Source organism: Oryzias latipes, chromosome 16 (assembly GCF_053564925.1).
Source record: "Oryzias latipes strain Hd-rR chromosome 16, Olatipes_Hd-rR_3.1".
In the NCBI taxonomy this organism is placed as follows: Eukaryota; Metazoa; Chordata; class Actinopteri; order Beloniformes; family Adrianichthyidae; genus Oryzias; species Oryzias latipes.
In genome coordinates this window covers 16,833,056-16,859,906 of record NC_136252.1, presented here as the reverse complement: position 1 = coordinate 16,859,906, position 26,851 = coordinate 16,833,056, and the positions used below count along the sequence as shown (strand labels likewise).

The 26,851-nt window shown below is 38.8% G+C and overlaps 1 protein-coding gene across 1 annotated transcript in view; it reads left to right on the top strand.

Moving 5' to 3' along the window:
- The window catches only part of LOC101163927 (eukaryotic translation initiation factor 3 subunit H), a 56,698-nt gene extending 32,214 nt beyond the window's left edge, over window positions 1-24,484 (top strand). Inside the window, exons 4-8 of the mRNA XM_004077766.5 lie at window positions 483-582; window positions 3,223-3,372; window positions 16,313-16,433; window positions 23,636-23,768; window positions 24,191-24,484. Of these exons, the coding sequence (XP_004077814.4) occupies window positions 483-582; window positions 3,223-3,372; window positions 16,313-16,433; window positions 23,636-23,768; window positions 24,191-24,285 (599 nt within the window). The 3' untranslated portion in view covers window positions 24,286-24,484. The remainder of the gene's footprint in view (window positions 1-482; window positions 583-3,222; window positions 3,373-16,312; window positions 16,434-23,635; window positions 23,769-24,190) is intronic.
- The last annotated feature ends 2,367 nt before the right edge of the window (window positions 24,485-26,851 follow it).

Here is a 26,851-nt window from a genome sequence, read left to right as displayed (position 1 = left end):
AGGCAACGGAAAACGTTGAAAGCTTTGGTGAAATCTTTTTAAATAAATACAATAAATCAGAACAAGTGGAATGTGCCACAATACAAGTTGGACCACAAAACATCTTATCTTATGTTTTTCTATCACTGATGTCGCCATGGGTTCTTATAGCTTAACTGTTAGCCCCCAAAATTTCTTAGTCATTTTTTTTGTTTAGGAATAAATTTAAGATTCATAGCAGAGGATGGCAAACAGTTGCTCTTAAGGCTCCACCATTAAATAAAAAATAAAAAAAAAACATTTTTTTTAAACAGGAAAATCGTGTCTGATATTTTCTGTTTGTTTAATCATTAGCATCTTTAGAACTCTCAGCCCATTTCTCTTTACCTCCCATGAGTGCTGTTAGAGCATGCAGGCATTATTATGTGAAGGAAAAAAAAACAAGGAAACAAGATTTGTTAGCTGCATAAAAGTAAACAATTCACTTTTTTTCTTGATTTCAGATCCCATCAAGACAGCCCAAGGCTCCCTGTCTCTCAAAGCCTACAGGCTTACCCCCAAACTCATGGAGATCTGCAAAGAGAAAGATTTTACACCAGAGGGGTGAGTGGTTTTTTACAAGAGTACACAAAAACACTCCTGCTGCTGCTCTTTGGATTAAGTGTAGCAACCATCAAATATTCCTTTCATCTATTTGTTTAAAACCATCGGCCCCTCATTGCCCATACTTGCAGTTAAATTTTCCCCTTTTCCCTGGTTTAATTCTGTTTATTTGGGGAATGCAAACACAGCCTGGTGCATCCCCAGGGGAGGCATTTAGTGGCAGTTGGAGATGGACGCTGATGATGATGATCATCATCATGATTTATCAGCTCACTCCTCCTTGCCCGTCAAATAAATGTTCCATGTTTACGCTTTTTGTGACCCCTAAGGCTTATCGTAATTGCTTTTAAATTGCAGCTAAAAACAAATGTAATGAGGGAACTATTTCCCATGCAGTTCATTGCGCCACTAGAGCACTAACTCACTCATGCAAAAAGCATATGTATAAGGATGCCACAAATGCTCGGGCTAATACAAGCATGTCAGTGGAACATGGAAGTCCCAGAAGCTTTGAGTTGCAGTCAATTCCAAGCAGCCTACTATTGGAAGTGTATTTGGTACTATTTAATTTCCACCCCTCTGTATTTTTTCACCCGTGTGAGTCCCTTTCCAGCCAGTCTGTTATTGACCCTTAGTGTTGGGCCTGGACTCAGGATTACTTTAGTTTCTGCAGCTTTTCATTAGTTCCTATGATTTATTATAGCTCCAATCTGCCACTTTCATTGTTCCCAACAAGCCTCAACTGAAATGGGACAGCCCAGGGCCAGAACGGGTAATATTAGTTCTATTATTACAAATTCAGCTTTATTCATTTTTATTTTTTTCTATTTACCAAAAATTCATACCCTTTTTTCTTTTCTTTTTATCCCCAAAAGAAAAAAAGGAACAGTTCTTCTTCAGCTTCAAGCATTTGATGTTGAAAGGTTGAACATACTGTGGTCCACATTGAGTGAGAAATGTAGATAAAAGTGCGCTGATTGGAAGCAGCCCCTTTTGAACTTTCCTCCAACTCCATGATTGCCGTTCAATAACTTCAAGGGGTTATTATTTTGGTAATGCATTTTATAGTTCATTAAATAGATATTTTTCCCCAAATTCTGACAAACACTACTCATTTTATTGATTTCTCCCGATGTTCTGCTATAATTCATGCTCACTTGTCTTCTCTACTCAACGCCCGAGGCAGCTTTGCCAGCCTTTGTGCCTCAATCTTATCTTAAAGTTTGCCTGAGGGAATCTTGCACTCAGAATCCTTAACATGATCAAATGATACACTTCCTGTCCATATATCAAACAAACACGCATTATGTAAACATCTTTGTTGCTGGAACAATGCACATATTAGAGTAACTCACTGAATATTGATCCTGGGGATGAGATTTTAATACTTTACCTCTATTTTGTAGAACATGCTGCAAAAAAATCAACAAATTGCAAACTCAACAAAAACAATCCATGTGTATTGTAGGTCCTCATCATTGTTAGTAAAATTCACTCTACAGTGAAAAATAAAATCAGTTTATAGAGGGTTAGATATAAGATAAAACCTTAACTAAGGATCCTTTCCTGCTAAATGTCCTTGAAAACGTATGCAACCCCCCATTCTTAAGTATACTCTGTTATGAAAAGTGATGTCTGTTTTTTTAGAAAGACCAACTGATGACAACTGTGTTTTTGGTGTTCTTGTGGTATTTTTGTCATGATGGAGGACATCTATAAAGAAAATTAAAACTGCATTTCTGAGTATTTTTTTATTTAAATCCTTGGGAATCAGGCACAGACACAAAAAACGCTGTTTGAAAAAGTTTTAGTTGCATAGAAAATACACTGGGCGGGCCACAAGCTTCCTGCCCTTCTGATGCATCCACTGGCAGACGACTAGATCCATGTACATCTTTATTTTCCTCGTCTGAGTTGGCATCTGGCTCAAAACTGTATGACTGGATTGCTCCGATATTTCTCTGCATTTTTGTTGCACTGGTAATTTTAGATTGGGAGTGTGAGGAGCTGCAAGCTTGCAGGAGAGCGTGTTAACAGAGAGCTCAGTTATAGGTGACAGGAAGTGGGGGCGGGGTTGGTCCACGCTAAAAGAACAACTCAGAGGTGAATTTCTAATAAACTCTTGCAGCTCTGCAGAAACATTCCTAGAAAATGACACAGGTTTTTTGATTTTGGCTTAAAACGGCATAATCATAATTCAAAGACCACCGGGAATGCTTTTACAATAGATCAAAAGATGATTGGAGTGGGACTTTAACTGTTGCACCACTCTGCCTGTGTTTTTCTGAACTTTACTTTCATCTTTTTTTTAATTGATTTAACCTAATTTCTTTCATTTTCACCACTGACACTCATGTGTTCTCATTCTAGCTGCTTCATTTAAGCCATCTGTCCTCTTGGAAAGAAACAACTCATTTTCTGTTTTTGAAGGGAACACGTCCTCTGAAAGTGGACTGTTATGTTGAGCTGTCTAACCAGATTTTTCCAGTGTTGATGGAGAAGAATGAAAGATCCATTAAAATACATTAACCGACAGATAAACAGAATCCAGGATCTGAATTCATAATCTGTTAGTGCTGGGTGACCCATGTTAGGATCACAACCATCAGCTTCATTTTCCTTTTCTCTCTGTGTTTACAGCTTGAAGAAGGCCAGCATTGGCTTTGAGAACATGTTTGAGGAGGTGCCCATCGTCATCAAAAACTCCCACCTCATCAACGTGCTGATGTGGGAGCTGGAAGACAAGTCCACCGTTGCAGACAAGCACGAACTGCTCAACCTCTCCAGCAGGTCAGACATAACCTCGTGCACCATTTTACCCAATTAATTTATCTTTGTAGATGAATTTAAATCAGTACATGATACTTTCCTCATCAGGAGGATTTTTGGAAGTTTCTTATTTTTTACTTGATTCTGTCACCTACTGATTTTTAAGCAGCTGTGATGATTCACATAAAGTAAAAAGGCTCCCATTTTAAAAAAAAAAGAAGAAAAGAAGACAACATTCATATTTTTAGAAGGTCTTTTGTCAGATTCACTCAACTTTCTCCATAAACGCAGATACATGATCTCATTACAGTTTTCTTGAAAGCAAAACTCAGAAAAACATAACAGACAGCATACCAGGAAAAGAATTTTAATCTGCTGCATCAACCGCACAAATTTAAGTCCTGATTCTCGCATACTTTAAGTGAAGGCTACACTTTTGTGCATTTTTTGAAAATACAAAATAAAGTCTCCTTTGATATGTTCTTTCCCCCCAAAATCTAGATTCTTTTTTAGACCATTTCCTTCCTGTCCTACATACATTTCCATCGGTGGTGCCTGAAGTCATTTCCTCCAATATTTCCATGGGTCTATACTTCAGTAGACAACCAATGGTCCAAGAAAAGAAAAATGCTTTCATATACTGAGTTGTCTAAGCTAAAGGTCAGGCTAATTCCTTAAAAGAAAAGAAAAAAGAAAGAAATTGTGGTGCCTTGAAATATTTGCAGAATGCTTAGAAAACATTCCTACAACTGACGAAATTTTATTTTAATCAGTAATTAGAAAATTTCCAAACATGGGATGTTCATGGAAAAACTAAAATATTGTTACAATTTATTACTCGTAGTTACTACAAGATTGCATAAAAATGGCTGTTTACCTGCTTGAAATCCACATCATGGTGAGTCTGGAAGCCCTGCTGGCTGCCTTCACTGGTGCGACTTAAAGCTACTGCTGAATTAAAATTGATTTGACATTAGGGAACTGTTGGGCATTAATCTCTGTCTTCTGCAAAGTTCTTAAAGCCACCTGATGAGAACAGAGACAGAAAAAATGATTGATGCCTGCAGCTTTATCCCTACCTCTGTCTTTTTCCTATTTTATAAACACAAAACAAAAACTATGAAAAATCACTCATGTACACATGCTCATGCAGTACACTGATAATGCATGCTTTTTTAATTTAATTCAGCTAACAAAACTAAGAGGTACTGGATCCAAATTCTGTCTATGAAAAGTAATTTCTCACAAAAGCTGTTTTGGATCTCCTGTGTTTGCCTATTTGTCATTTAATGCAGAGCTGACCAGCACTAATGTGCAGCGTCTGGGTCACATTCAGATCACTTTTGCCACATTTAATATGCGCCTGATGGTATCCACGAGGCCAAGGTCAGAATCGGCGGATCTGCAGTGCCATAGAAACAACTGCAACTAGCTGGATAAAATAAACTCTGCTGTCTCAGTTAATGAAGGAATGTGTCAGTTAGTGCCACGCGCTGGGCTTTTATATTAGCTTTAAATGGATTTAGAGGAAAATGTAGTTTGGTTGTAGAAATAATTCCTATAAAGTCTTGCTTCTGCAGACGACACTCGTGGCACCTATAAATGCTTTAAGCAAACATTTAAATGTCACACGTGCTTTTTATTTTCAGAAACGTGTTCACAAATAGGATATCCTGTCAAACTGCTGCGCATGATAGGAACAAAGATCAGCCCTGCACATCATCTCAAACTGAGGCTCTTTAAGTCGTGCATTTAAATCTCAGATGCTCTCAGCATCAGCCTCTGGAGCATTTATCAGCAATCATTTATGGAGATAAACTGCTGCAAGTGGAGCAACAGCAGTGGAGCTGCTAATCAAAAAGCTTCCCAGGGGCAGGTGTGAGAAATTAGCACAATAAGCACAGAAAATGCTGATTTAGACACGGAGGTGCCGGTTCTTTTCATCTACATTCTTCTATGTATGTAAACCGTTACTTAAATGAAAAGCACAAGAGAGCAGCTTCCTAGGATGTATGGCTAACCAAGCTGAGCACCAACAAAGTCATTTATTATGAGTTGTCAGATAGACTTGCTTATCTTTGATGTTATTCATTTTTCCGGTATGACTGCTATGAAGTTGAAACATAGCTTTTGATACTGCTCAAATGGGGGTGTATCATAATTGTCTTCCCCTCGGCCCGACTGACACGACTGCCCCTGCAGTGTCTTGCCAGATGAAATTGTTTCCTGAAGTTGTCAGATAGCTGCACGGCTCCGTCCTTGAAAGGAATTGTAATGTCCGTCTTTCTGCATCTTCTGCTGACAGCCCCACCCTTTTCCTGCACACTTCCACTCTTTCACAAAAAGAAAAAAAAGTCAACGATAATGGGTTTTATTCACTGTTTTTCCTTTTGTCTCATTTTCCAATCTGCAGCCCCATTTGTCAATGTCATCTATGTGAAAAGGCTCAGTGAGTGCAGTTTCACTCCACCAAGCAGAGTTGTTCTTACCACAGATGATGATGTTGATCAAGGTGATGGATTGCATGAATGGAAAATTAGCTATGTAGCCTTTTCAACCCAACCAACAGCCTTCAAGTGTCTCTGCGGCATTACCAGCTAGAGTGTCCTCATCAAAGACCGCTTACAGATTCAGAAACAAATTTTTAAAATTGCAATTAAAAAAAAAAAAGGAATTATGGGTATCATAAAAATGGTGTTCCAACTAATCATATCCAGCTTCTTTATCACATTTTGCACAAAACTAATGAAGTTATGTCAGTTGGCTGATTCAAAGCTTCCTAGGCAGTTTCTTTGATTTCACTGGACTGGGTTAAAATTTCAAACGTTGATGTTTATGCTGTGCTGCATTTCACAACCAGAAACTAAACGAATCTGCATTTAAACCCCAATTAATCCATGAGAACATAGTCGTAATATTGTCTATCTGTGCTTTTAAAAGCAATGTTTCATCTTTTCTCTTATTTACTTTTTATTCGCTATCTGACACAAATAGTTCACAGCTTTTGCCCAGATTTTTAGTTTTCTTTACAAATTGCCAAAATCTTACAATTTATAGCTTTAGCACGTTTTCTAAAATAAAATCCCTTTGTATTGACTTACCATATTTGTTTACTTACTTGTGTACTTATGGTTGATCGCCCTGCTAATTTTTACTTTAGACCCAAGTATGTTGTTAGCTTGTTTCATGTTTCATTGCTTAAATGAATATATAGTTGTTCTCTTGTTTATCCTGGGAGTTATGGTCTAAAAATAACACGCGGTAGTCGAAATCCGTGAACTAGTCAGTTTTATTTTTGCACATATTGCTGATGTTTTAAGGCTGTAAGACTCTAGAATACACACTTGATACACTTTTCTCAGACAGACATTAATATTGACCATTTCTTAGTAGAACTCTCAAAGTTTTATCCTTTGTAAAAAAAAAGTTCAGTATTATATGATTCAAAAAAATAAATCTTTTAGAGATTAAAGATTCATCTAAATGTTGCAAACTGAACGCATTCTGTACATGACACAGGAGATTGCATGACAATGCTCTACAGCCAATCAGGACGCATTATAGCGAGGGACCACTGTATTTCTAACTGCTTAACAAGCAAAAACCAGCAATTTAATGGATTAGGTTTTTGGAAAGAAACATTTCTAATTAGAAAAATGTCCAATTTGTCAGGTAGCACAACTCCAGGTGGCATTTATAGTTTTATCACTGTAAGCATTTATTTATTTATTGTGGAAACATGCAGGGTGAACTAGTTGGAGAAAAGTCCCAGGAGGGATCTTTGATAGAAGGGTGTCTGCCAGAGCGAAGGAGGTTTACAAAACTGCAGTGAGAGCAGCTATGTTGCATGGAGTGGAGAAAGCGGCACTGACAAAAACAGAGGAAGCAGAGCTGGAAGTGGAGAAGTTAAAGATGCTGAGATGTTCATTGGGAATGACAATGATGGACAGGCAGTAAATTAGAGGGACAGCACAGGTAGGACAGTTTAGAGACTGGGAGAGTTAGGTTAGACTGATGCTTTGGTCAGGTGTAAAGAAGAGATGAAAGGTCAATCAGGAGTAGAAGTTAGGGATGGGGCTACCAGACGGGAGGAAGACCTGAAAAAAGACACGACAGATGAGAAGATGACAAAGATCAAAAGGAGATGGAGACAATTTTCTGTGGCGATCCAGTGGTAGAAGCCAAAATATTCTGTTTTATTCCATTTTAGTTCTATTTACTGAGTCAATATTTGAGAAGTTGCAGTAATTCTAAAGCTCCCAGTTTGCATCCGCTATGCTTTCTTTACAGTGACTCCATGAGCAGCTTTCATCAGAAAAACTGAAGATGATCAGCTAATTTAAAAAACAAGGAAAGTGTAATCAGAGTAGTTGGTGATGTAAACAATGTGTTTAACTTTCCAAACCCACCCCAATGGAAATTGAGTATTGGGTGTTTTTAAGACATTCTTGTGGCATTTTTTGATGATGGAGAATATATAAAGGAAGCTGATCTTAAAATTGCATTTCTGAGTATTTCTTTATTCAAATCCTAGTGAATCAGGAACTGACAAGAAAAATGATTTTTAAAGAAAACTTGTTGGTGTGATGTAGAGCAGTGTTTTTCAACCTTTTTTGAGCCACGGCACACTTTAACCTTGACAAAAATCCCGCGGCACACCAGCATCCCAAAAAAAAAAAAAAAGCAGAAACTCATAGTCTGTTTTGATCTACAGCCCCCCCCCCCCCCCCCCCCCCCGGCAATCTGACTTGCATTTTTGTGATAATTGTGGCAGAAAAAGCAGGAAGTTGCAGATGTTTTTCTAAAAGATGTAATAAAAGTTAAGTTACATACAAGCTGTATGTTCGTTGTGTTTTCAAGACGCTGTCCCTTTAAGCCAATGCATCATGGGAGATGTAGTGTGAAAACTGCGAGAAAACGGCAGAAAGACTCGCGTCTCTGAGCTTCATGGTTTTGTTCACTTGTTCCACGGTCTGATACCGGATTCTGTGGAAAGCTACACCGCTAAAGACGAGCTTTAGCTGGTGTTTTTGTCGGAACTGACTGAGTTATGAGCTAATTTGGAACAAGGAAGTGGAGACTTTAACCACTTCTGATTGGTCAGACTGATGACATGTGATTAAGCCTTCAAGAATGATTGGTGGAGTCGTGGAGACAGTAAAAGCTGCGGGACTTTTCCTTACACAGTTATAGCTGCAGCTATTTCGCGTTACCGTCATTCTTATCAAAATGTCTTTAATAGAATCAAATAAACACAAAGAAAAAAGTATTTTATGATCGTTTATATTCCTAACTACTCAGTGTTTTATCAGGACCTGTTTGGATGAACAAAGAGCTGATTTCCTGGAGATGGGAAATGTTTTTAGATCAGTTAATGAGGGCAATTTCCCACGGCACACTTGACCATCTCCCACGGCACACTAGTGTGCCGCGGCACACTGGTTGAAAAACACTGATGTAGAGGCTACTACATCAAGCCACTAGCTCCCTGCCCCACTCCATTCTGATGTTAGGTTGGGGTTGTGAGGGGCTGTAAGTTAGCAGGAGAGCATGTAAACAGATATGACGTGAAGTAGGGGCGGGCTTAATGAGCTACAACAGTCCCGCCCACAAGTCAGATGTGGAGTTCTAATGAACTACTGCCGCTCTGCAGAAACTATCCTAGAAAACAGTACAGGTATTTTTGATTTTAGCAAAAAATGGTATAACCATGATTAAAAGACCTCTGAGAAGGCTTTTGCAATAGATCAAAAGATGATTAGAGATGGTCTTTCAGTCGATTTTCGACAAATATGCACCTTTGAAATAGATCTTTCAAAGGCTGTTATAGATTCTTGTTTTAAAGTATTGTTATGTATTGTTTTAAGATTTAAATAGAAAAATTACCGGTATGGAAATCCATTGGGGTTTCCCCGCGTAGGTTGGGCTGCACGGTGGCGCATTGGTTAGCGCTCTTGCCTGCTGAGGGACCTTTCTGCGAGGAGTTTGCATGTTCTCCCTGTGCATGCGTAGGTTTTCTCCGGGGACTGCGCCTTCGTCCCACCGTCCAAAAAACAGGCTTCATAGGTTATTTGGTCACTCCAAATTGTCCATAGGTGTGAATGTGAGTGTGCATGGGTGTGTGATACGTGTGACCCTGCGATAGACTGGCCTTCGCCCTTAAGTAGCTGGGATAGGCTTCGGCAGCCCCGTCACCCTGAAAGGGATAAACGGAAGAAGATGAATGAATGAAAATGAATTACCGGTGTTGAGGATTGCGGTTTGCAGTGTTTCAGCCGTTTCCACATAAATCTTTCTCCTAAGGGAAAATTTCCTGCAAATCTTTTTATCATATCTGTGTTTCAGCCAAGATTATGCACCGTTAGGCACAGATATGCAGAGGATTCTGTGTCCTTTTAGAAACAAATTATTCAGCTATAGAGGCAAGCCAGCAATCCTTTTTGCGCCCCAGTCAATCAGTTAAAAAGACTTCATCAGAATAAAACGTTCCATCTAAGAAGGGAAGTCATTTTCTTGGCAGGTTTGTTAAGCAGCCGCCCTCTGAACCTCCAGTTTACTGAATGTCAGCCAGTTTTAGTGTTTTTGTTTTTTCTTTTTGCATGTCGACACCGCCTGTTCTCTCCTGCACATAAGAGTATGTAAAAAGCAATCCTACAGTAAAATAAAAAGGCTACCATTGAAGCTGACCTTAAAGCAGACTTGGTAATGATAGGAAATCCCTAGGTAGACTTTGATTTCTAATGCAATATTGATTGCAAAGTTTGCAGACCCTTTGAAATAATTAAAGTCTTTGGAGCTTGCAGACAGTTGCCCTACAGTGTGGAATGTATTATACAGTGTGCAGTTTTTACACTCCTATTTATCTGATAGCAATCAATGTTTTAAGCAATCTTTTCAAGAAATAATGAAGAGTAGCTTGTTCGTAAACACAGCCACCCAAAATAGTAGAAAAGATAGCTAATTTCCAATATCAGCAAATGCTGATTGTGCCAAGTACATAAATTCTCTTTCTCTTGAATACAGAAACAGAAACGTTGATTCTCAGTTGGTCCCTGCTTTCATTAGATGCAGTTTCTCCAGATCTCATCAATTTTACAACTAGCGCAGTCTTGACTATGCCTACCTCACACTAAAAATTAATCAACTTTTCCTATTTTTCCTGCATCAATATTATTACCACTCTGCTGCTTTATGGTCTGTGTTTGTCCACAGGTTTCTGTATTGCCAAAGAAGCAGAAAAACTCCCAGCTTTACTAGCGACAAGTAAAGTGAACTGTAACTGAATAAAAACTAGCCGTGCAACAATTAATCGACTTACTTGATTAATCAATTTATATTCCAACTAGATTAAGGCGTCTGAGGGTAGTTGTTAATCAAATTTACCTATACCATTATAGCAGTGTTTTTCAACCTTTTTTGAGCCACGGCACACTTTAACCTTGACAAAAATCCCGCGGCACACCAGCATCCAAAAATTAAAAAAAAATAAAATAAATAAAAGGGAAAAGCTCATATTGATCTACAGCCCCTCTGCAATCTCACATGCATTTTTTTGATAATCATTGTGGCAGAAAAAGCTGGAAGCTGCAGTTGTTTTTTCTAAAAGATGTAATAAAAGTTAAGTTAAAATATTCAAAAACTGTTTGATGTGTGTTCGTTCTTGTCTTAAGACGTTAAGAGGAGAGACTCATTGTGCGCTGAGACGCTGTCAATTTAACCCAATGCATCATGGGAGATGTAGTACAAAAATCCGCCGACCGCAGACAGACAGGCGTCTCTGAGCTTCATTGTTTTGTTCACTTGTTCCACGGTCTGACTCTGGGTTTTGTGGGAAGCTACACCGCTAAAGACGAGCTTTAGCTGGTATTTTTGTTGGAACTGAGATACTTTATGAGCAGAATCAGAACAAGGAAGTGAAGACTTTAACCACTTCTGATTGGTCAGACTGATGACATGTGATTAAGAATCCAAGAATGATTGGTGGAGACAGTTAAAGGGGCGGGACTTTTCCTAAAACAGAGCTTAAGCTGTGGCTAAATTGTGGTACCGTCATTCGTTCAAAATGTATTTAATAGAATCAAATAAACACAATGAAAAAAGTATTTTACGATCTTTCATATTCCTAACTATTCAGTGTTTTATCAGGGCCAGTTTGGATGAACACAGAGCTGATTTCCTGGAGATGGTAAACGTTTTTAGATCAGTTAATGAGGACAATTTCCCACGGCACACCTGACCATCTCCCACGGCACACTAGTGTGCCGCGGCACACTGGTTGAAAAACACTGCATTATAGAATTGTTTCAAAATAAAATAACTCGATTATATCCAGATTGGAAAACAACATTTGGAATGAGACATGGTAGGTTTATTTTACAATGACCAAGTGCATCACAACACAAGTGGTGGCAGCAAAAAAGATCACGCCGTCATTGAAGTCCACTGTGTGGAAACATGTTATCAAATCAGATTGTTCAAAATGAACCAATGTCAACTATGAATCATATCAACAACCACAAATTATGATATGAATCCAATCATTGTTAAAATGAATCGTTACACCCCTAACAAAAACCCAATTTGCGCAAAAACGAACAAAGTCTAGACTACCATCTTTCCCAACACAAATTCACACAATGAACAAATTGCAGCAGAACTGACATGTTTTGTTGGCTCTTTCTAAAATAATGTCCCTCAGCTTGTATTTTGCATGCACTTCACGCCAATTAGCTACCATATTGCTTTGACCAAAAGCTTCTGAATGAGCTTTCGTCAATGAGAATCAATCTTGACACCATCAGTAGTACACACGTTTTTCTCTGATTTTCGGTCCTGGGCCATCAGTTTTCATGTTCCCAAGTGACAAACTGATCAAACCTCCAGGAAACACTACAAGCTCTGGAAACTGGTTTTCTTTAGGAAGAATTTACCGACGATCTGCCGTTTTTTATTGGGGGTTCAAAAGTAAATGGGGAAAACTTAAAGTAGGCTAACCCTTTACTAAAATCAATTATTCATTTACTTTGAGAGTGTGGAATTGTGTAGTACAAGGGCAACAAGCAGGCGATAATTAAATCATATAAATTAACACACCCTTTATGCAGGTGCATGCCTTTAATGTGGATCACGTCACACACTGTTAACATGCAAGAACGCCACCACTATAAATTCTCATTAGGTGTTTAAATAAATATGTGCTAGGCTTTTGCGTGGCATTTGAGTGTTGCTGTGTTTATTTGTTAATAAAAAAGACTTGGCGTTTTAAGGAAACTAATGGGTAAAATGAAGCGCCAATTATTGCCCATCACCGTTGTCATCACTCCTTTGTGCTGATTGGACAAGTGAAGGTTCTGTTATTTCACTGACTTCCTGACCTTTACTTTCTATGTTTAGGAACACAGCAACTCAAATTCTCTGGTCTGAGTGAAACTCTGTTAGAAATATTTTTCCTGGCTTACTGTTTCAGCCTAACTGCTGTGTGTTAACAGCTACAGATGATCATGAGACTTTCATTGTACGCTGTACTATTATGTTTGTATTTCTTTTTCTAAAAGGTCCTAGAATAAAAGAATACTATTTTGTTGCATTCATACCAGCAAATTTAAAGCTAATTCCACAAAACTGCAAAACTACTACTACTACTGACAAAGCTGATTATTTGATCATCAATTTTGAGTTTCTTTTAACTTATTTAGATCATGGTTCTAATCCTACTTGGGTAGCATTATTTTGAAGTAGCTTTACTCTTCGTTACATTTTTGGGCTAGTTAAGTCATCTGCGATGGTAATGGCACATACCGTGAGGGTGAAATTACATACTTTTTTTGTTTTTGAAACTATGTTCTATAACCTACATACTAGGCACTGTCCTTTTTAGTTTAGTTGCAGATAAAGTAACATGGTTACAGTGGAAATAAACTAGCTCACTTTGCAGTCTTCGTGTTTCATTCCAGTCACATTACAAACTTGTCCGTGCAAACAGCAATTATGCACACTGACAGAACACACAGAACAATAGCAGGTATTTGTTTTACTGCTGGAGACAAAGCAATATTGTGTGCATGTGCATGTGTTTCTTTATATATACATACCCTTATGTCTCTCAGCAGATAACAGTTGAGTATGAGCAATAAAATGACTTTTACCTTAAAGAAAGACTTCAGTCTCTTCAGGTGTTCCTGAGCAATAGTTGATGTTTGTGTTAAAGTGTAAAGTGTATTGAAAAGAGTCAACCCAAAGAACCTTTAGTTTAGTTTTGTTTTCTTGTGTCTGCAAAGCCACAGTAGCCTGATTTTTAAGATACATATGTGAGCAATCATTTTATCTCAACATATACACAGACCAGATCAAGCAGCTCACATCTGAAGAATTAGTGGCTGACGAGTAGAGTGTAAATAAACGTCTAAATAAGAAAGTGCTTTATTAGGATTTCGGCTTTAATGAGAACAGATGAGAGTGGAGTGAAGGCACATGTTAACTGCTAACAGTGGTTAAAATGAGGTAAACCGACTGCAGGTGTTTAACATCTAGTTACCATGTTGGAAATATTTCATAGTGAAAGATAAAAATGAAATGTGGCATGTTAAATGCTTGTGAAAAGACAATGTCATGGTGTCCAATCCTTACTGAAACAATGTAGAAATCCATCAAAAATAACACTTGGAAAAAGGCAGGACTGCATTCTTGCTTAGACAGAAATTGGGTGAAGTGTTCTGTCTTTTGTGTGGGCTGGAGCGTTTGAAGTAAAAGGAAAAAAAGCGACTAGGATTACAAGAAAGGTAACACATTTAAAAAGAAACTCCAGCAGTGTATTTGATTAGGGAATTTAAATCTTGAGTGTCAAACACCTGTCGCACTAAGGCTCAAAACAGACTTCTCTCATTTGATAAGTTTCATCAGTTCTTTTGACACTAATTTCAGCAGTCGAGTGACTCTGCTGTCCTGAAGATATTTAAAATTCACACGACAGACTCAACACATTGAGTATCTAAAGACCCTATTAGAGCAGCACCATTCACTGTTCTTCTTTCAGAGCAGTATCATTATTCCATTGAAACATTTTGGCCTTGCAAGAGCTCCCTTGTTATCTTGAAAATGTCGAAATGGTCTTTTTAGTTGCAAATTGGCAATGCAGAGCTGGTGAATCTGCCAACAAATATAGCACATTGATTCACTGAAAAATATTCTTTGGCGAGACACAGAATCTCAGGTTGCTTATGCTTTTAACAGTTAGTGTGCAAGTGTGTGCGTTCTTGCGTGGTGCTTATTTTTATTTTCTTTTTCTGACTTTTAACACACTTGGATAAAATTGTTGGAACTTGTGTGATACTAAAAGAAAAACTCTCAATAGTCTCTAAAGCAACCTGAAGGTGAGAAAGAAGTAAACTTTACTGAAACCCAACAAAAGACAAAATACAAAGACTGGTATTGTTTTATATTTGTGATTTTACAGTCAATAATTCATTATGGTTTTAGGTTGGTTTCAGAATGATATCCTATGAAAAATCATTGCTGAAAAATCTGACCATAGGGTTAATCTTAGGTGTGTCCTTTTGTCTATAAACATGAAATACATAACTAAACTCGGATAACGGTCACTTTTCTGTTCCAAAGAAAATTTAGGACAAGCATGTGAAAGGATTTAAAGCCTCTCCTGGAAGTTTGAATTTGATTTTACTACAGCTGCATGTGTTGTTTCAAAGTTTAGGGACTTCAAGACTGTAGCCACCCTCACTGGATGTGAATGTACGACAAAAACTGATGACAGATTTGAGGGATAGATCATTTGAATGGTAACCAAATAGCACAGAATAACTTTCAAAAAAATTAAAAGTCCCAAGGTTAAGGTGCCACATCACACCATCCATCACATTTTAAACCAAAATGGACTTCATGGAGCCAACCAAGGACACCACAGCTCTTTCAATAGGTCTTTTAGATCGATGAGACATTTGAGGTTTTTTCACTCTTCTCAGATACAAAAATAAAGCATACCAAGAAAAGGGTCCATCCCTGCTGTGAAACATGGAAGAGTTTAGGTAATGTTCTGGGAATGCTTTGCCACATCTCTCACAGGGAATCTGAATCTGTGCAAAGTACAATGAAAACCTCAAGACGATAAAGACAGTATGGGGCAAAAATAGAGCTGCAAGTTATGGGTCCTCCAACAGAGTAATGGCCCAGTGCAAAAATGGCTAAAAACATCCAAGAATGAGTGAGAACTGAACATTGCCCTTCTAAGAGCCCTGATCTAAATCTTTTTGAACATCTTCAGAAGGAGGTGGAACATGGCATCTAGAAAAGACCTCATTCAAACTACAGCAGTTGCAGACAGGAACAATTGCCTCAAAAGGTTGTCCAACGTAAAAAAAACTGAAGTTGTTTTCTGTAGTTAAAGCAAGTATTTTTTTTTTTTGGCGAACAACTAAAAAGCAATGTCATTGATCGATTTCATTATATTCTTTTTAATAACTAATGCTTTTGTCATTTGAGTATCCAAGCAATATTTTAGATATTTTCTTTCGTCAATAGACAGGCACCAACATGTGTGTTCTCATTTGTACTTTACAGACTTGTACTTCTGTAAAATCCTTCGTCATCAGAGCAGAAGAGCCTTTTATTGATATGACAGATCTATAGACTTGAAGCTGTCTAACAAACGGGGAAGGTCATCTGGATTATTGATCCCTTTGGTCAGTCCCCAACTGTCACTTGTCAAAGCTCTGGCCCACACGTTGCCCCTCATTATAATAAAAATGATGTGCATGATAATAAGATGCCAACCTGAGACAAGGTTCCTACATGCTTTAGCACAGTTGTTTCTTAGCGTCACATAACTGTGTAATCAGTAAGGATTAAAACAAAAGTTTTCAAGAAATACTTAACCTTCTTGTTGTTTTGTACTTTTGTTGACCAAACAAAAACTTTTTGAATGACATGAAAACATACTTTTTCTTTGCAGCAATCACTTGGAGAAGAGCCTTCAGCTGCTCATGGACAGAGTGGATGACATGAGCCAGGAAATTGTCAAATACAACACCTACAGTCGCAACCTGAGTAAGCAGCAGCAGCAGAAGCATCAGGTAAATCTTGCATGCACACTCATAGGCACACGGGCTTTCAGGAACCAAAGTGCCCACACCTCCTACACGATGAGCCAGAGCAGAAACCACATCAGCTTATCAGCATGTGTGTTCACTCCTTACACACAAACACACATGCATGGGCATTCACAAGCAAACACAGCTACAGCCACTCTCTCAGCAGGAAAAAAAACAGCAGCTATATTTCTGGAAGAGATGGACATGACCGGTTGTGGCTATAATCACAGCAGGCAAGCGGCAGAGGAAGTAGGTAACACAAACACAATCACGTACACACTCTGAGCTTGAACATTTAAGCACATGCATCTCAGTAGCAACAACCACCTCAGTAGCATCAACCACTGTCACCATAAAATGTTAAATACATATTTGTCGTTACGCTAAAGCCTTAAAAGTCATGGGGATAGAAGCTCTCTTGAGAATCACCATTTTTAAAATGGACTACAGCCAAACTACACTTAAATAAATAAATAAAAATGCACCTAAAACTCTTTTTGTCTTGTTTTGGTAAATTGTCATCCAGCGCGTCTTCACTCACTTTCATACCGGTGACATTTGGATGTCATTGAGGAAAGCAGCAGGACACAAGTGAGATGCTGCAAGTTAGTTGCTTATGCTGTTCAGAGTTGGTAGCTTAATTAATGCGAAGCACCAGGACAACCAGTAGGAAAGTTTAGTCCTTCTTGACGATTAAAACGTTTTCGAATAAAAGCACAAGAAAATTCAAATTTTGGAAAGTACACAAGTGAAAGCCATTGATTACCAAGTTACCAAGACTCAAGTCATTTGCTGGTACACAACGTGCTAAATTTCCAATCTAACTGTGAACGTTCAGCCTGCAAAGAGAATGTGTTAGTTCTATTAAAGCAATAATGTCCAGACAATTTTTTTCATGTTTTATGAGAAAATGCACCACTTTGAACTTATAAAATTTTTTAAAAATGGTTGTTGAAGCCTAAGACTTTAAGGTTAAAGAACACCCTACACTCTAGGCTGTGCTCTCTATAAAAGATTGACTTTTATGTTCAGTTTACAGTTCAAAACCCCCCATGGAATAAATAAAAAAAATTCTAAAGTTGCTTCAGCAACTTTTTTCACAGTTACTGTCATAGTTTCTTGTTGAATAAACATTGTAGAGAGTAGCTGATGCCTTAGATTTCAACGGTAAAAAATGGATTTAAAATGGTTGAATGTCTGATTATAGTGTAAAAATCAGATTAAATAAGCTTTGCTTTACGTTTTTCCTAATAATCAAAGCCAGATATATAAGGTTTGCACATTCATAGCTTTTATTTAGGTTAAGGATGTAAGATATGCAGATAGTTCACTAGTTTATCTTCTGGCAACAAGAGACGCTCACTTACTAACCAGTCAGTCCACCATGGGCATCTCTGAACTGTGAGTTCCTGCAGAAAACATACTTGCAAAGAGGGAATATCTGAGCTCCACACTGAGGAACTGCAGCTGGGATTTGAACCAAAAATCCTCTGGCTGGAAGGCAACAGCTATAACTCCACATCTCATGTCAACACGCTGCAGGTTTAAAATAATTCCAGACCTTGCAACCCTGATACTACAAGTGGGTGGGATATCAGTCATAGTTTGGTCCATAAAGGTTAATTTCAATCCCTGTTGGACCTTTCTGTTAAAAATATCTGAAAGTCGCACTCAAAATGATTCCAGTCCTGAAAGAAAGGGGGGGAAAAAGCGGACTGGCTAAAGGTGAAACCTCAGGCTAACAGGGACAGCTTTTCAGAGTTGAAAATCCTCTGCAGTGAAATTGCTGCAGGATTTAACAATAGAAACTACATTAACTCAAAAATGAGAACTTCTCGGAAACGAGTAAATCCCCGAAACCAAAACCACCAGTGTGAGCGAGAAAAGACACAGGTGACTGATATTAAACCTATATTGAACCTATAATATCTATCATTTAAGTGACTTTTTTTTTTACTGCAGTAAGGTTACTGATGTATTTCTACCCCAAATTAGCTAAATGTACCAATTTTTTAACCGATGCAGTTTATTTTTCAGCTAAGAAACATACTTCATACTTAAAGTGAAGAAAAACAGGTTGAGACATAGAAATACTTTAGGACACATGCACAAAAACCAGATGCACAAGAGCTCAAGTCTTGAGTTATATTTCTTTGCTAACAAGAAATGCAGCTGCATCACAGCTAAATGCAGGCAAAACAGTCATGGATTCACAGGTTCATTTCAAGTGCAACTATTCAAAGACGCACACCAGCGACATGCTTAGAAACACCAAAAATACCAGAAGAAAACATTTCCACACACACGAAGAGAGCTTCTTACAGAATCTACACCCTTAGCTGGAAGCGTCAGGAAACACCAGGAAGAAATGGAGACACAAACAGCACAAGGTGTCTGATGTCCAAACACACACCTACGTTTCAATAGTTGCATCATTTGCTAAAAATTGGCCAAAGAGAGGAAATATCTGAAGTATTCTTGGTGCTCAGACTGAGTCATCATCATCATTTCATCTAAAAGTGGACAAAGGCAGAGCCAGGCTCATATGCAGCAAACAGGGGAAAAAAGCACCATACATCAGCATACGCAGCACTCCATATGCAAGGGGAAAAAAACGAAAATACACACCTACATATGTATCATCCCCAGGCCATGCACCCACATTTTCAGACCATTATGATCCATCATCCTCTCTGTGCTGAGCTTCTCATCATCACAGCCTCCAAGCCTTACCCCCAACACACACACACGTACACACACACACGGTATACAGAACCCCTTTAATGGCGTCAGCTTTTTTCATGTTTCACACAATTCTCCATCATGAACAAATTGTGCACACTGAGAAAAAGAAAGTGAGCCTCTATTAAACCTTTCAGACATCTACAGTGCGTGCCCCTGGTAATCTTGTGCTATTGACCCTGCTGCTTCCAGGACAAATGGAACCTTATTAATCATCATAGAAAGTTGCAAAAAGCTATTGAGGATCCCATTTTTCTTTTAGAGAGCTCTGGAATTTAGCAAATTTCCAGACACAATCCCCAGTCAAGAGAGATTACGTTACATATACGTGGAGTCTTAGTCATCAGTGTGGGACATACATATTTAAAAAAAAATATACAAAGTTATTACTGTACTAGCATATTTATTGGGATTAACAAAGTCCACTACAGCTTGCCCAAGGTCCTTTTGTGTCTTTTTTAAATTTATATTATACTCATTATGTATACAGTTTTTTGGCAAAACTTAAATCGATTGTCTTTTTTTCTGTGTTGAAATGAGGAAAAACAAATGACTAAATCTGTGTTGAACAAGATACTTCCTCCTCATAAGATATTCATGGATGGCATTAATTCATAATATCTTTTGCTGGGGAATTGGTAAACAAACTTGAAACCATTCCTTATTATAATTTGATGTTGCACAGGTCTTTGCATTTAGATATATTCAGAAATGTTTTTGCTAAAAGAAAAAAAAATGTTGCTTTTGTTTAGAAAGGAGGGAAAGCATCCTCAGTAAAAACTCACATGTTGTCTGGGTTGGTGTGACAAAAGGAAGGTCAGAGAATGAGTGGAGGGCACATTAATGGTTTGATGAAAAGGCTGTTGAAGGCGCAGTGTGAAAACAGAAAAGCACGGAAATTGATTTTTTTTCCTCCTTCTTCTTTTTTTAAAAGAAAGAACTGAGCCAGAGGGGTCCAATGGATAATTAGAACTAATCTGAGATGAAGATGGTTTCAGTAAAACGCCAGTGCAACAAGCGACATGATACTATCAATTACCATGCAGATAGTAAAAATGTTCCCATGAGAACCAACGAATTGTAAATAAAAGGGAATAACAAAGCTTGAAAATCTGTGCATAAAGAACACATTATATGCACAGTTCCACAGTAAGTTCACAAAAAAAGGGAATTACATGTACTGTCAGCTGTATCTAATCTATTAGATAATGTCCATCCTTTCATGAGAGTAGGTCCAGCTGCTTTCATCTTTAGATGCATGCTCCTATTAGCTTATAATGATCCTTGTCCAGTTCGGGTGACTATTTGTGTCTGATCCATGACGATCCTTAAACTTTTATGTAATGACAAAAAACATACCAAGTTCCAGTGTTCAATATAGAAGGTTACAGTGAGATAGTTTTGCACGATCTTTGTCCCACCTAAAAAGATGAGAGAGGTCTGAAATGTTCAACTTAGGCTGCCTGTCTTGATGCCCAAATCGGATTTTCTGACTATAAACGATTTTTTTGCCGACCTGCTTACATCATCTTTTAAAAGTGACCCATATCCGATTTTTGCATTCACACTATACAATGCTGAAACTTTCAAACGTAGACGTTCTGAGGAGCATTTCCGCCTTCCGCTGACCTCCTTCTGACTTTTGTATGACTGCGATTGTCATGGAGGCAAGGCAGCTACGGAAGGAGGCGTTGCCTTGGTCGCTCCTGAGGGGATGCACGGGAGAGGAAAAAGAAGGGCTATTCGGCCGGCTTTTGTGCTCCCGCTGAGTTTTGAACGAGGAAGTGTTTGCAGATGATGTGCTGTACAGTTTGATCCAAGCAAAGAAACAAACAGCTTCTAGCCTGTTCCAGAGCCGGTGTCCCAGAAATAACAAAGCCTGAGGCTGAAAGGTAACACGGAGGTGTTACCTTTCAGGAGGCAATGACGTACGACTCACATTTACTGGGGAATATCCGATTTGTCTGCTTACATGGCACACGCAAATGCATGTTTCCGATTAATTTCCACATATGAATGAGGCCTGTATCCGATCTGAGAAAATTGGAGTCCATGCCCTTTTTTTTCTGCTTACACGTTCACCGGTCATATCCGATCTGTGCCACATGAGAGGAAAAAAATCGGACTTGGGTCACTTGAACCATGCAGCATAAATGCGGCCATAGACACACAAATCTGCTGTGAGAGATGGAATGTAAAAAAAAGACTCAAGGAAAACACATTGTTTATTTGTGTAATAGGACGGAAAGAAAGTGTTTTCCTCAAACAAACACAAAATACTTCTGTCCATCACAGATCTGTTTCTTCTTCTTTAAGATCTTCTGTTTTCCACTTGTTACCTGCATTAATGTCACCGGTTCGAACTGGTTATCTGAATAAAAGGCGTCTGTCCACACCCTTAAACAACTTCTCCACCATGACCAAGACCAAAGAGCTGTCAAAAGACACCAGCGACACAATTGTTCACCTAAACAAGACTTGAATGAACCAATCCACATTAACTAAGCAGCTTGATGAGAAGAGACCAACTTTTTGGAGCAATACCGTAATTAGAAAATGACAGAAATGCAAAGTCACTGACAATCTACCTCTAACTGGAGCTCCATGCAAGATCTCACCTGGTGGGGTACAAATGATCTTAAGATCGGTGAGCAAACAGTCCAGAACTTCAGGGGGAAACTGGCCAATGACCTAAAGAGAGTTGGGACCACAGTAACAAACACCTGATGTCATTAAAATGCTGCAGTGCTCCAAAGATCTCTCTGCTTAAACCAGTATCTACTCAGGTTTTCCAGAAACCATCTGGAGCATCTAGAGGAGGATTTGGAGAATGTCATGTGATCAGTTGATGCCAAAATCGATCTCCTTGGTATAAACGTCACTCACCCAGATTGGAGGGGAAAGAATGTTGAGTTAGAAGATCAAAGAGTCCCTCCACTGTGAAGCATGGGGGTGGAAACATCATGCTTTGGGGCTGTCTTTCTGCAAGGGGAAGGGACGACTGATCTTTATTAAGGAAAGGATGAATATACCCATGTATTTTGAGATTTCGGGCTAAAGCTCAACAACGATCCAAAATATTGCCCAGGCAACAAAGGAGTGGCCACGTAAAAAGCATTTCAAGGCTCCTGAGTGACCCAACTAGTCTCTGAACTTTAATCCATTAGAGGATCTGAGGGAGTTGAAAGTCTGTGTTTGGTTATCAACATTTTTTTGTGAAGATCTGCATGGAAGAATTGACCAAAACAGCAAATCTGGTGAAGACCTACAGGAAACGTGTGACGTGGACAACCAGGGTTGCATTAGAGTATTGAAGTGAACATTTTTTATTTACCAAATAATTATTTTTCTGCACCGTAATACAAATAAGTTTTTTTATAAATCAAACAATGTGATTGCCTGGGTTATTTCTATATTACATTCTGTCTCTCTTTGCAAAAGTGTGTCTATGATGAACACTAAAGACCTCTTTCATCTTGTTAAACGGGGCAACCTGCTAAGAAAGTTTTTTGTTGAAATATGATCTTTTATGGAGACCTTAGTCTCAAATATAAATCATAAACTGCATGTGAAGTTTAACGGTAGGGTTTAGAGTTTGTGGTTGGAAAAAGTTTGAATGCAGTTTGAATGAGATGAAGCACTTTAAATGGGAAGGTAGGGTGAAATGGAGGAACACTGCCTCTGCTCTGCTGACTTAGATACTTTGGCTAGGAATGCACCTTCACTTAACTTTGACTTTAACTTCCAAAGTGTAACTTTTTTATTTCTTTGTACATTTTATGCCAATAATTTTGGATGTCGAGTGAGAAACAAGCTCAGAGGTTTCACACATTATCATTCTGGTTTTGTGCAGACATGCTGTGACTGTACATGACAGAAAAAAAACACATTAAACACCTTTATTTTCTCTTCTTCTTGTTGGTGTCTTATACTGATGCACAATGCGGGGTTTGAATGAGTGCTCTGAACTTGCTCCCACACCAGCTCCTTATGTGCCGCATCCTTGCTTGAACCAGAATATGTCAGCCTCTCCTCCATCTTGCCAAATTAACAAGGATCTCCAGAGACATGGCACCTCCCTGATTTACCGACTCTCAGCCCACCACACATCCTTCCCGCTCACACTCAGAACTCCTCTCCCAGTCTACCCCATATCTGCTTTCATCTCTACATCTCACTTCTTTACTTTGTGTTCTCTGCATTTCTCTTAACTACAAGCTCTCTGCTTTGCATTTTCCTGCTCCTGCCTTCCTTGCCTCCAACTTTATTCAACTTCTTTTTTATTACGCCCACTGTCTCGTGTCATTGTTAGTCTTTTTATTACAATCTTATTCTGTCTGGTCTACTCATCCTCCACTCTCCGTGTTATTTGTCTGGGCCTGTTCTCTCCTGTCCCGTATTTACTCCACTAATGCCAACCTTTTCCGGGTTGTTCCCTGCAGTACCTCCAGAGGCGGCAGCAGGAGAACGCCCAGCGACAGAGCCGAGGAGAGGCCCCGCTGCCTGAGGAGGACATGAGCAAATTGTTCAAGCCCCCTCAGCCGCCTCCACGCATGGACTCGCTGCTTATTGCAGGTACGCGCACACAATGTCTGCACACTTCCAGCTTCTGTCATCAACCCCCGAAACACCCCCTCCCCCCTTCTCCCCTCCCCAAATCCCATCAGCCGCCTCTGCTTCCCTCACTGGAGCTCAGGTTCTGTTTTGCAATTATCTCTGCCATTATCTTGAAATTACATTAATTTAAAGTTTATTGACTCAATCTCCAACTCCACCGCCCCTTTGCCTGCCGTTTCCCGCTGTTCGTCTCCACCTTCTGCAACGTTCCGATCTTGCTGTTTACTCCGCTTCCCGCTAATTCAGTGTTTTGCTGCTGCTGTTTTTTTTCTCCTTCCACCTCCGCTTGTTTCAATGTGTACAGCTGCACATATATGGATGTGTATGTATATATATACTCATGTTTCTGTGTGTGTCTTTGTGTGGCGATTCTCCAACAGGGCAAATTAATAACTACTGCCAGAATGTGAAGGAATTCACCTCGCAGAACCTCGGGAAGCTTTTCATGGCAGAAGCCCTCCAAGGCCAGAACTAGAGGGGAGGCAGACAACTGAGCAGATGGGAAGAGGATGACTGAGATGCACAAACGCTGAGGCCTCAACTGCAAAATCACTCTTTGTTTGTGACATTTTTTATTTTGTTTTTTTTGGGTTTGATTCTGCTAAAATTCAACTTCAATAAGAATAAATTTGACATCCATTGATTCCAATAAAAGTTTAGCATCTCTGCTTGTTCTCCGCCTCTTTGTGAGTTCTTCTGTGGAACGCTGGTGCACAGTCAGGGGGGGTGACTTCTTTCTGCCACACAATATTTTTGTTGATTATTAATCTGGGTAAATTAGAGCTTGCTTTAATATGATTTAATTGTAGAGTGACATAATTTCTACAATAATTGCTGCATGCTTTTTCTTTCACGGTTTAAATTTCAAGTAGTTGGAGTCAATTAGCGCTTACAGATTTAGAATATCCTGTTCTGGTTCACAAGGGAAGCGTGTGAGAGAAGGATCCTAACGTGGTAGTTTAAAATCATAACCGTTTCCTAATTTTGTTTTTCTTTTCTTTCTTTTAAAGTACAACGACATAAACAATTATCTGAAACACCAGGCTGCAATCAAAGCGCATTTGTTACCACTCATCAAACATTTAATCAGAAATAACATGCAAGATGATGGAAAACCATATTTTCAGTAACACATCTAATGATAGCTTTACAATGATGATCGTTGCTAATGAAAATGAATCTAAAACATGTTTGAAATGCCATTCACCAATAAAATGTGTTGAAATTATTATACATACCAATATGAATGAGAGATTAAATGTAAAACATAAAGACTGAAGATTTTCTGCAATAGAGTTTACTGCTTTAAAGTAAAAAATTGTCAACTTCTCAATGTTTGTTTATTTTAACATTTCAATATTAATCCTTGTGCTATCCTAGGCTCTTTAACGTTGGGAGTTGGGTCATCTAGACCCCACTAGACAGTACGCTGAACCTTTTTTCTTCAATGATTTGTGATCTTCACTGGTGTCCATGGATTACATGAAATCTTTCCATCTTTATCCACCTTTGTCATGGTAGGGAGAACATGTCAATGTAAGGGTGGGGTCATCTAAGATAGCACCAGGGTTAACTGAAGCCCTGGCTCCCCAAATGCTAATGACTGAATAGTAAATAAAGTGAAAACTGCTTTAAGCGTTTGATCCCTGTACTAAATAAAGAATATTGAGGTTAGGAGCTTTGCGACAATAATTCGACAGGTCAGCTAAGTACAAAACTGGCTCAATAATCGAGATGTTTCACCTCTGTTTCTGTGTGCTTGTTGTTGACCAGGGAGAACAGCAACACCCTGTCAGAGCTATTGAATTTCATTGATTTGAACAGGCCTCTGCCTCCTCTGGGCCACCAACCTGCTTCAAAAAGTGCTACGTCTACCTAAATGTTAAATTCATGACAGGACTGTAAATCAGGCGACGCTGTTGGATTGAAATAAATTTCTGGAATGAGTTCCAACAAAACAACGTTATTGATCTTCGAAAAGGACATTCTGGTTGTCCTATGCCCTTTAGACCTGAGAAAGTGTCGCTTCAGACAAACTTTTGTTCATCCTGGACTTTTCTTGTATGGATGTTGCATCCAGCTCATGTTTATCAGTACGCTGTCAGTCAATTGTCTTTCTTCACACAAGTTGCACTTTTTAAAAGTGAATGTGAGCTGTTTATATATTAAAACTTAATATACAGACTTTTTTGTTTGGCAGGAGTGTTTGCTTAATCCAGCAACACAAAGATTGACACCTCTTCTTCCCTTAATAAAGGATCCAGCTGTGTGTTGTTCAATAATGAGTCCAGTGGAAGCAGATCACTTCATGTTCTTGTTTATTTTTTATTTTTTTTGTGAGAATTAAAAACTTAAACTGTTATTTAATTCAGGAGAGAACATAACCTGTAATTGCAAGTCAACCAACATGACGGAGGCTTATAAGAGAAGCGACACATGAGCCGGAAATCATTCCTCATATTTCTCTGACGTGCTGGCTTCATAAAAAATATTAATTTGCAAAAGAGTGATCAGTTGACGTCCATTAATTAAAGGTATCTGAGGCTTTGATAGGCTCACCGTTACCTTTTTTTTTTTTTTTTTTTTGGCGTAGCTTTTCTTTCCATTTGTGTCTAAACTAGGTGAGTGAGATCTTGATGGCCGCTGCCTTTGTTTGAGGTGTATAAGCCTGGAATTTCCACTAAAGCTTGAATGCACAGTGTGAGGCCTCAGAGGCTGGATTCACCCCTGCTGGGCAACGGTGGCGAAGCTTCAGATGATATTTAAAGTGACACTGTTTTGATTGGAGCAGAAAGCACTTTGGAGTGGATTGTGTAGTCAAGGGCTCGGGGGCAAATGGGGTGGAGGTGGAGTGGGGTCAAACTGATGGTGTGCTAGCAGTCACTCCAAATGAGCAGAAATCATGACATTCCAGCAAATATGTTACTGTTTGAACAAAGAGCAATGATAAAGGTAAAATTAAGCTTATTGTTTTAAGATTGGCTTTTACATTTCAAATGCATTTTTTCTATTGTTTGTCTCAATTTGTTAAAACCATTGTG